The 12196-nt window shown below is 35.2% G+C and overlaps 1 protein-coding gene and 1 long non-coding RNA gene across 3 annotated transcripts in view; one reads left to right on the forward strand and one right to left on the reverse strand.

Annotated features, from left to right (window-relative positions):
- Positions 1-12196, reverse strand: part of LOC131855137 (rho GTPase-activating protein Graf) — a 44324-nt gene that overhangs the window by 2911 nt on the left and 29217 nt on the right. For both annotated transcript variants that reach the window (XM_059206383.1, XM_059206384.1), the window contains exons 10-11: positions 11362-11640; positions 56-98 (exon numbers count right to left, since the gene is read on the reverse strand). In XM_059206383.1, the coding sequence (XP_059062366.1) occupies positions 56-98; positions 11362-11640 (322 nt within the window). The remainder of the gene's footprint in view (positions 1-55; positions 99-11361; positions 11641-12196) is intronic.
- Positions 2693-3699, forward strand: LOC131855139 (uncharacterized). Its single transcript, XR_009358095.1, has 2 exons — positions 2693-2787; positions 3253-3699. It is a non-coding gene; the product is annotated as an uncharacterized LOC131855139 (long non-coding RNA).

Genomic DNA, 12196 nt, shown 5'->3' on the forward strand with positions numbered 1-12196 from the left:
ATAATGTAAACCTACAAACTAATAAAATATTAATATAAAAACTTTGTATACTTACCACGTCGTTGTGTGCTGACATGGGTATCGATGTTGGCGACGCACTGTAACATGAAATGACACCACTTGTAATGATAACACTCTCAACATTTATTACATTAAACAATTATAGTTATTTTTTAGTTGATGTATTGCCTGGTAATATAAACTACTTCCGATTCTAATATATAATAGTACTTAACATGGTCTGGTCAACGACACTACACTAGAGCCAGAGGGAGGCTTGGTACAATGTAGAGCTGTACGAATCCCACTTAGCTATTATTACCAACTACTAGCTTCATTGTGACCTGTTGATATGTAACACTAATAACATCCTACTTCTGGGGAATGGCAATCCATGGAAGGTATCACAACATATTTCGTTATCCCCATGTGTTACAGTCACGTTTGCCATTTGTGGCCGTCAACTTGTTTGCTATTCCAGTCACTTAAAAACACGCCACAATATCAACAACTTGTAGAACGACTTAAAATATATACTTTTTAAAATTCACAAATGTTTTATTGACCACTATTAAAATAATTCGCCTCAGCAGGTACCTCGTACCGCACAATTGCTCCGAATTAATCAAGTACAAGAGGACACACTATGATATTAACATCAGCATCAAAATAATAATATACGGACCCGGCGATCACAAATCCTGAGAGGCAGATAATCATTTCGAAATGCGCGCGTAGCGAGTGTCGCTGCACGGTGACGGCTCGCGGGCCGCGGCGGCAGTGTGCGCAGTGTGCGCAGTGTGCGGCCCGGCCGCGGCTCCCGGGCTATATAGGCGCGGGCCGCGGCGTGATTGGTGCGGGCCGGCAGGTGGCGGCGCTGCACACGCGGCCGCCACCTGCCGCGCACACCTGGCGCTCTCATCACCACACCACCCTGGCTGCATGCGCACTGCCTGCCCCTATCTTACGCCTTCTCTCGTTCCCTTAAGATGACGATCTACGAGTCGACCGCGGTGGGTCTTATGGACTATTGATACGGTCAAAAACCAGCCCGACTGATAAAGAAGACTGAATACGCGAGCTAACTCGTATTGTATTTTCTTCCACGTAAAATTTCGTACTGTTGTAATTATTTGTTAAAATAGTAGACACTTAAATTAATTATTAATTGTAGTTTAGTAGTTACCGTCACGCGGGCGTATTTACGTTACTATAAAATAATAGTGTGATTTCAGAGGCAACGTCAATGGAAATCCATATGCTACAATTAAATTGATTTGTCGAATACGTTGAACGTCAAACGTATTGTTTAACTCAAACGAATGTATGATTTAGATCTAAATAAATTTTAATAACACTAACATACGATCAACACGAGAGTAACAACAACACGTTACGCAGACACACACATAATAAGATACGTATTAATTAAGAATCGAAGAGGATTATCTCAAAGCCATAATAGTTTCGTTGCTACTAAAATCGAAGTTAAATTATAAAACTAATACATTTGTGTAAGTAATATTTTTTCCTCTTAGGCATGTAAAAAATACTAAAAAAGGTAAAGTACATTCAGTTGCGATCTAACGAAAAATAATGAAATATTTAGGGTTTAAAAAAGTAAAAACATACTGTAACGAGCGTGGTTTGACAATTGTACCAAAAGTAACTGCAATCTGCTGTAATGACCTGAGTACAGCTGGACACTACCACTTGTAACTAGTGCGTCCGTGTTCTTTATTAGTTCAGTATTTTTACAGCCTAGTAGATTTAAATATTCATTTCCATTTGGAAAGTTGTGTAGGGAAAATATATTAATATAAAATAAATTACGTTCATAAACAACTAAAATGCCCCACACGAATAAATGATTTCTGATTTGATTTGATTCCATAATGCTACAATAAGGAGTTGAGAAACTTTAATTATTTTGTTTAATATTTTTTCTCAATTACGTGTCAGGTAGTTCAGAAAAATTATTAAACAGTTGTAGACAATCGGTCTTATTCATAAAAAAACTTATTGAAGGTTTATAGAGCTCATTAGTTAAAACGTTCATTAGCGCTATTGAAGGTTTATAGAAGTGCGTTATTCATAAACCTATTATAAAGCCTCGCTAACTAATAGAGGTTTATAGGACTGTTTTTATCATTATGTTGCAATCTTGACGTTGGACTGTTTTACCATATACGCAGGTGACGTAATCAGTGTTGCTATTTTAGTTGCTTCACCACTAAATCTAGCAGAATTAACTCCTCCAGTATTGAACAAATTATGTAAATTAATACAGTTTTATTCATTTTCCTATTGAATATATATAAAATTGTATTTTATTATTGTAATTGTATTTCTATTTAATAAAGTTAAGGGAAGATAGAAGTATTTTTACATTGTTTTTAAATATTACAATGATTTTTGGTTTGAATATGCATGTATTTTTATGCAAATTTTTAATATAATGGTTTCAAGTAGTTTTATTAATTCATTAATATTGATTTAAATATTTTGTAAAACTCGAGGTTTCTTTGCTATATAGTGGATTCAATAAAACATCGTTGGCAACACTGGTCCTGTCAAAACGATTGTTTTATTTACAAATTGCATGTTATAATTTACGATTGTTTTAATATAGTTACAATTCGTTAGAATTAGAATCTCTTTAGAGTATTATGTTCCTTGATTAGAATTAACGGATTGATTACATATTACGGATTTCATTGTCTAGTAAATTTTAAAATGGATAAACAAAAGAGAGCACGAAGCGAAAATTGGTTGGAAGACGACAAGGTAAGATTGTGTTTACTTATCAATATTTGTTAATTTATCCAGTTTTGGATCAAGTAAATTATTTTTTATGTACGACTTTGAATTTCACTTGTTTTAACTTTTTATTACATTCATTTAATGCATACCTTATTTTTGATAGAATTTATTGTTGGAATTGATCCGCGATCGTGTCGCCGTACTAGAGAGAATACGGATACGAATACCAACAACTGTAAAAAGAAAGGATGGCTGGAAGTTATGGATAAAAATATTTTTGTAACAAGTTAAATATAAAATATAGTAAACAAAGTAAATTAACATAATTTATTTTATTAAAAATTATTTTGTATAAATGTATCCAAAATATATCGAGAGTGTCTTCTTACAGCACCATTGCCCATTCCTTCATCAATTTGATGTTGTGATTGAATGGTAACCTCTTCAAGATTCTCATATTCTGAAATTAATAATATTATTACTTTACAGGCCCATAATTTATTGAAAAATATAATGTATTGATACTTATCAAAACACAGCTTAAACAACAAGGATTAGAAACATGTCTGTATAACTATATTCAATGGATGACTGTGACTGCATCATATATCAGAAGATATAAATAACAACAATGTATAAACTACATTAAAACTTTGTCCTTTACACATAATCTGGATAAATAGTTTGAAAGTTACATATTCATAGCAGACCTGTGAGGCTTCAAAAATAATTAATTCTGGAAGATTTTTACAAAAATACATTTTCATATGAAGTCACAGGCAACCGCTAGTTGTAATAATTGTGTAACAGTGCAAATTATGAATGCACTGAAGTTGATAATCATTTCATAGTAAACAAATTAGTGTTTGTACAAAAACTTGTATTGTAAATTTTTTGTAAAAATTGTGTTTATTAAATAATATTGAAATAAATAAAGTAGTGTTTCATTAAAAGAATTACCTAATATATCGTCATTCCTACTCATAGCGATATTGTGGAGCACAGCTAAAGCCACTATAACTGCCTTTCCATTTTCCAGCGATACACTTAATCCATGTAGTAAACATTGGAATCTCTGTTTCCACACTCCAAAACATCTTTCCACACTATTCCGTGTTTTGATATGGGCAGAGTTATACCTTTCTTCCTTTCTACATACAGGATGCAAAATTGGTGTAAAAAGGTAGGGCAGAAGTGGATACCCTGAGTCACCGAGTAAACGTCCTCTAAAGTGACCATTATTAAACCTTTCTTTTATAATTGACTCAGTAAATATTCTACTGTCATGAGTACTGCCCCTCCATCTTGCTACAACATCTCTTATTACAAGTTTTGCATCACAGACAACCTAAAATCAAAATAATTAAGTACTTTATACATTACTAGTACATATATATATATATATAAACCTTCCTCTTGAATCTATTATAACCCCCTTCAACATGCATTGTATAGTTTTAATGTGACTTTGTTTTATACTATGTAATGATAATTAGTTAATCAAACAATATAGATATGTTTTACACATAATACATAATTTTATCACCTGCACATTCAAAGAATAATATCCTTTCCTATTTATGTAATATTGGGCTGCATCACCACCTGTTTTTTTAATTTTAATATGGGTACAGTCTATAGCCCCTGTAACCCCTGGAAAACCAGCCAGACTTTCAAAATTTGTCATACAAGACCGTTCCTCTGTGACAGTTTCTGGCATTTTTATAAAAGTGGAAGCAAGCTGAGCAATTGCCTTTGCCACTCTACTACATATCCTACTAACTGTGGGTTGACTGAGTCCATGAAGATCAGCACAATCATCCTGAACCTATGAAATGAAAGATATCAAGATTAATTATGAGTTTGAATTGTATGAAAACTTACATATAAAAACTTACATTATCCTATATATATATAAATATATGATTGATGAATGTATTGTAAAAAAAACTTACCTCTCTTCGTCCCCAACACCTCAAAGCAGTTAATACTTGCAACTCTGGAGAAACGGCACCACCTCTGGGATCTTGTTTTAGTTGATCGTACACCAAGGAAATTATATATCGAGCAGTACTTTTATTGAATCGGTATTTATATTTAAAGCACTTATCTGGTAAAAGAAATGGATTGACTTTTTTTTTAAATGTTTTTTTTTGGCGAATTCTTGACATATTAATTAAATTAATTGTAGAAATGGTCGTAATTGCTTCCATTTTATTAATTAACGGAATAATTATTTCACAATTTTTAGGTTAAAATGCCGCTAAAGTAGGGAGTCGGCTCTGTTAACTTTATAGGCTCGCTATTTGACGTTTTAACTTTATCGGACCGCTATAGAGCGTTTATGAATAACGTTTTTCACTATCAGAGGTTTATCATAGGTTTATAGAGGGTTTATAGAACTGATTGCTAATGAACAGTTATAAGAGCTTTATAGAGCGTTTATAAATAGAGATTTTTATAAAGCCTTTATAGCTCTGTTATAGTGGGCTTATAAAGGCTTCTTAAGTTTTATGAATAACACCGAATGTATATTGAATATTGCAAACAAACATTTAACAAATATTCACTAATATAGTTTAACAATCTCTGCACACTTATGTTGCGTTACGTATGTGTAAGACGAGCACAGAGCGAGGCAGCCCGGCCGGCGCGGCGGGCGGCGGGCGGCGGCAGGTGTGAATTCCGCGCACGCGCAGCTGTCACATTCTTATCTGCGAGCTCGCAGGGCTTCTCTTACTGCACGCTGCACCCGAGTGTGTGTACAGTGTACAGTATGCCGGACCGGACGGCCAGTGTGTTGTCGGTGGGCGGCGCACGTCGCAATAATACCAACAATAGCTATTAATTTATTCGTACATCTGATCGGGTTTTTATATACTTTATTTACAAGTCATATCTCTATATGATGATTTTTTTAAATTGTGGTATTAAATCTTGTGATGTTTTTATCAAGTTGATATTTAAAAACAATGTAAATCATTACATAGTATAAAACAAAGTCGCTGTCGCTGTCTGTCCGTCCCTATGTATGCTTAAATTTTTAAAACTACGCAACGGATTTTGAAGTGGTTTTTTTCTAAGCTGGAGTGATTCCAGAGGAAGGTTTATATGTATAATACACGTACACCCGGGCGAAGCCGGGGCGAGTAGCTCGTAATAATATACGACAATTCATGTATAAAAAATCTATGAGTTTCATTTTGGTTTCGTCCATATGTATTAGAATATGACGTCACTGCGTATTGGCCTAGTACCTACACAACATTATATTTTATTTTTGTACTTGTTTACCTACCTAGTATTTGTATGTGTAAGTTTTTGTTTCTATTATTGTATGCATCACCTATATTTTTTTTGCTCAATGCTTCTATCTCCCCGGTTAACTTTAAATTACAGACGTTAGAATCTACTTTTAGCAACAAGGCAGCCTTTTATTTAGCTTACCTCTATGTAAAGTTCTCTTTTTGTAAATAATATTGTATAACTAACTGTTCCCGCGACTTCGTCCACGTGGAAATTAACTTTATTGATGTAAAATAAAAGTAGCCTAAGTTAGTCCTTATTACATCAATTACCTGTCAAAAAAAGTCCCGTCAAAATCGGTCCAGCCATTTCAGAGATTAGCCGGAACAAACAGACAGACCAAAATTGTAAAAAATGTTATTTTGGTGTATGTACCGTATTTATATTAATATGCATTACAAACAGACACTCCAATTTTATGTATATGTATATATAAAGTGCTGTATTATTATCACACACAGTCATGTAGAGAGAGTCATGGAGAGAGTGCTATACCCATGTCGTTATAAGATGCAATAAGCAAAATTATACAGATGTATACAGTTAAAGTGTGTAGATATTAAAATATAACGCTGTCACAATACCCAATCGTAGGGTTGTCAAATCAGCTCTAAAATTTAGAAACCAACACATGACGCGGGAAAACACCAGATTTTAGAGTCCACAACCCGGACATGTCAACAGGTTTTTTAAACATAGTTAGTGTAATAGAAAATAGTTAAAAATGCCATAAATCATATTTTTATTTATTTTCAAATCTTAAAATTAAATGTAGTAATTTTTTATCATCATTTCAAATGTACCTAATAAAACAGAATCTTATTACAGTTTGTTACAAATTGTTTTAATAATCAGTTTGATTTATTTTTTCTTAAAATAAAACTCAATATATTAATATACTTTATAATTATACCTTACTAAAAATATGACATTACTCCGGACGCTCCCCGGATGCTCTCTAAACTAGGACAACTCCGGGGAAACTCGGACGGATGGCAACCCTACCCAATCGGTGAACGTTCCAGAAACGGTACAGATAATGAGCGCGCGAGGCTTCTTTGGATTTTTTGTTAAGGTTTTTGCTCGTCCCGACCAGCTGGCGGCCGCCCCCCCGCCCCTCCTGCACCCTCGGCCACCCCGCACGCTCATCTTAGTGCGCCCCATCCGCGTCTTATTGTATGGTCCATTCTCTTATCACAAAGGTGTGCGTTCACACAATAGACAACCGAGTAAAATACGCCCAATACGACGTTAATTGTTTTGGTTTATTTGTACAAGTGGTGGATACTGGCTGGACTCATACAACCAGTCAGTAATGTCAGTAGGTAAGTACTCGCAGCCCGCGGTCCGACAGATGTACGTACAACTTGTTCTGCGAGAATCGACAAGCGGCGGATTTATTATCATTGTGCAAGTCAACTCACTATCTACATATACTATATATTTGTGATATTGAAATAACCGTTTTTTACTGCATGCATATGAATATAAATACGGTACATACACCAAAATAACATTTTTTACAATTTTTGTCTGTCTGTTTGTTTGTGCCGGCTAATCTCTGAAATGGCTGACCGATTTTGACGGGACTTTTATTGGCAGGTAGCTGATGTAATAAGGAGCAACTTAGGCTACCTTTACTTTAGAAAAATAAAGTTAAATTCCATTAGGACGAAGTCGCGTGTACAGCTAGTTAATACATATAGTAGCAGGTCAATGCACAGTGATGCATAATTGTGACTATAAATAGGCACGAGCATTATTACACTAGGCATAGCATATTAGCACGCTGCTCAACAGCCTTGAGAGCGCGTTTTATTTTATATTTTCCTTGTTTTGCGGTAGATTTGTTACAGCACATTTCCCTCTCGTCGCAACTTACTAAATTCAAATTCAAAATATCTTTATTCATGTAGGTCTATTACAGACTCATATGACATGTCAATGTGTGATAGTCAATGTTTACCATAGCGTATGGTCGCTGACTCGCTGAAGGTGTCACGTGGGCATTAACCCTTAAGACATGTTATTACGCCCTGTTGAAATAAATCCGGTAAACGGCTTCAGTCGCAGTGATAAGAGCAGACCAGTCCCTACAAGCAGCACTCGTTCACGAGTATGACGGATGAGCCAGCCACATTATAGGGAGCCCAATGACAACATAACAAAGGACACGTGTATCGTTACAATAAGGCGGCCTTAATGCTAAATTATAATATGTAGTAAATATTGATATGTAATTTGAAACACATTCTGCAGTGAGTTATTTTCCCTTTATTAACTTAATAAATTATTTATATATACATCAGGAATTCGGAAAATTAGAGAAGGGTTAGGGATATTTTCTATATGTGGATATATTGGAATTACCTTTAAATAAATTCAAAACATCTGTTAAATCATATTTACTGAGCAAGGCCTAACTCACTAAACGATTACTCAAATGACGAGCGTGCATGGCAAAGTTGTTTATGTACGGGATTTTCATTTAATGTTAGATATAGATACCTATATAAATATACATTGTAAATAAACTAGCTTTTAAAAAAAGTAATTCAATTGAGTTTCTTGCCAGTTCTTCTCAATTGGATCAATATATCGAACTGGACGGTAGGGAAAAAAATTATAATGTAAAAAACTTGACGGTCTAAGCGGCCGATAAGCGGCTAAAATGTCCTACTTGAATAAATTATTTTTAAATTTGAATTTGAAAATTACGCGGAATAATAAAAACGTACAACTTTCATATGCTACTCCGTTTAAAATATAAAATCTTTTGCAAAGTAAATAAAATATTTATTAAAATTAAATATTTTAAGGACCAATATTAATTGCAATTAATCCAAGATTTTTTACAATCATAAATTCATTAGATGATTAAAAAAAACAGTTCCATTGACTACGTTAATTCTGTTATACGATCGGCCTATATAACCATCTGTAAACACACAGCTAGTGATCCGGCACAGCATTGAGTGCGAGTACCATGAATGGAGCCAATCCAATAGAATGCAGTATACAATAGGTGAGGGTCGTCGTCGACACACGTGCATCCGTCCGCCGCCTCTACCTGTGCCGGCCGCCCTCACCGCGCTCACGTGTAAGGGTATACAACCCTTAAGTAAGTACAATACCCACAACCTACACTGTGTGCGCTGTAGCATGGCGCGGGTGACAGTTACTAATTTTACATTTAACAATTGCTACATTCAAGTTAATACAGTTATTAATGATTTAAGATATTTTGAATGTGGTACAGCTGAATTACTAAGTCATAATTTGTAAATCGCGACAATGTTTAAGAGTGAAACGAAACGTTAATGAAACTGTCACCCGCACCGCATCATACTGCATGCAATGCACGTCACACCACGGGACCACACCGGGACGTCAGCTGATTGGCGATTGTGATGGGTACGGTAAAATCGGACAAGTTTCTCGTTGGAAGGGCTTACCATCCAATTACGTACAATATGTGTTATGTACTACTATAAATAAATAAATTAATTAAAAACATTTCTTGTAATCTACATTAATTTGAATATATATCATCTATCAAGTTCAGGTTCAAGTGTGGCGATACTTCTGAATTAATTAATGAAGTTATTTAAACAGATTTTTAATTAATGGCAAATTAAAACGCTAGTCATAAAACTAATCTGCTAACATTATTTTAATTACTACCATTAATAAATCAACTCTTTCATTATTCGCCTATTAAGTTTCTATGAATCGATCGTAATTAAAGAAATCAGTCACTGCATAATAAGAAATTGATTGCGTATATAACGTATGAGTACTCCGTACGATGTAGAGATTACAAATATGACCAAAAAATAGTAATAACGTGGACATTGGGCCTGTTCTGGAGATGTGTTAACTCGAGTTGCGCATAATTCGAGTTAACTCGAGTTGAATTCTAGCAACTCGAGTTGGAAGAATTCAACTGGTAAATGAATGAATCAAGTGAAAGAGCGAGAGCATGATGCTGTCATCGAACTGACAATGACATGAAATTTTCCGATCATTTCATATCATACAATTTTCACTCGTCACAAATATTTCAGTATTGATTTGAGGTTGTTATCATTTTTTTTCGCATATTCGTCCGATTATGTTATCATTAAAATGATTATGAGTTCTGCCGAGTACGACACGCGCGCTCATTATTCCATTTAATCAATTGTCTTATTTATTTATTATAGCTTTGCATTCCATAATTTTACAGTAGACAGATATATTTCAAAGTAAGTTAATTATGGAACCTGTTGGACAGCAAGCGGAAGAGAAGAGAGGAGGACGAGTTAATTTTTATATAATTATAGTATTGTATATATCTATCAACGACCACGGTGGTCTAGCGGTCTAGCACACCGCTTTACGTCCGATGGTCTCGGGATCGATTCCTCGCACGGCCCAAACATTTGTATTCATGAGTATGATTGCTTGTATCGGTCTGGGTGTTTTTTATGTATAATATGTATGTATTTACCAAAAAAAAATATCTATGTAATTGTATCAGTTATCTAGTAGTAGTAGTAGTAGTAGTAGTATAACACAAGCTTTAGCTAGCTTAACTTGGGTCTAGATGGCGCTGTGTGAATTGTCCTGAGATTATCATTATTATTATTATTATTATTATATATAATAATAATAGTAATCTGTATTACTTATTTTAATTATACCGAGTTACAGTCCATGTAAGCATTTAATTTCCTTAGTTTAGGACCCTACAGCCTTCGTGTAAGAGGGCTCTTAAAGAATCATAATAATAATGAAACGTAAGAGCCGATTTTGCTGTATGTGTCACTCACCTTCACATCAAACAGTTTCTCTTTTTTTTTTGGTTCCCTTTTTCAGGGAAAGGCAAAAGGACTCAGCCCATACAGCCATTGTTTTCAGTAGTGCGGCAAATGTCAAAATGACAGTTACAGTCAGAGATGTCAAACTCGAGACCAAAAGTGTAAACGAAGCGGTAACCGCTTCACCGAAATAATAATTTATTTTGTGTAAATTTCCAGAAGATATCATACAATATCGGGCGAGTATTCTACACATATGTATGTTATTAAACGTGTAAAATAAGACTTAATATTTTTTAAAGGATTATTTTCAGTAAAAGACGTTAAAGAATTCCAAATATTTTCAAATAACAGTATGTCTGGCAGTCAAGAACAGGTCAAAATGACTTGACAGGTCACAACTTTGTGTAAACCGGCGTCGTCCGTGTGTAGGGACGACGGGTTGGTTACTTATTTTGTAAGATATTTCTGAACAGTGATGCGGACTGACCTGGACAAGCCATTGTGCACGGGCGGCGGCGGGGGCGGGGGCGCGGCCTCCAGGTCTGCGGGGGCGGCGGCGGCGGCGGGGGGGGCGTCCGCGCCGTCGTCGGCCGAGTCGTCGAACACCTGGTCGAAGTGGTCGAGCAGCGTTTCCACCAGCACGTTGTAGAACTTGAGCTCCAGGATGGAGGCGACGGTCTCCCGCTCGGCTCGCAGCAGCGTGGGCCCGAAGCACACCGCCAGGTTCGAGTGCGTCATCAGGTTCTTGTCGCTCTTAGCGGCCACGCTGCGCACACACCCACACACACACACACATATATATATATCATAAAACATGACACTCCTTTATATTTATTTGTAAAGTAGGATCAACATCTATCGTGCTTTTCGAATCTGTGGCAATTGACGAATTCGGTGGTCTAACAGTCTAGCACACCGCTTTACGTTAGATCGTCGCGGGTTCGATTCTTTGCAGGGCATAAACATTTGTATTCATGAGTATGATTATTTGTGTCGGTCTGGGTGTTTTCTATGTATAATATGTATGTATTTATGAATAAAAAAATTCTATGTATTTGTATTAGTTATCTAGTACCTAAGGTGGGTCTAGATGGCGCCGTATGAATTGACAAAAAAGAAAATATGGTTATTATTTTCTATCAGCAATTTTTAATGAAAGGTTTGTTAAATCTGAATATATTTTAATAAGAAATGTTGAGCCAAAATAGGTACTATGTACATCGGAAATTATTATATAAATAGTAAGTTATGTTCATAATATATATCATAGTAAAGTTTCTATGTATGAAAGAATATAAATGTACCAAAAATGAATACTTTGT

Source organism: Achroia grisella, unplaced genomic scaffold (genome assembly GCF_030625045.1).
Source record: "Achroia grisella isolate CSIRO2021 unplaced genomic scaffold, CSIRO_AGI_Agris_v1 utg1314, whole genome shotgun sequence".
Taxonomy (NCBI): domain Eukaryota; kingdom Metazoa; phylum Arthropoda; class Insecta; order Lepidoptera; family Pyralidae; genus Achroia; species Achroia grisella.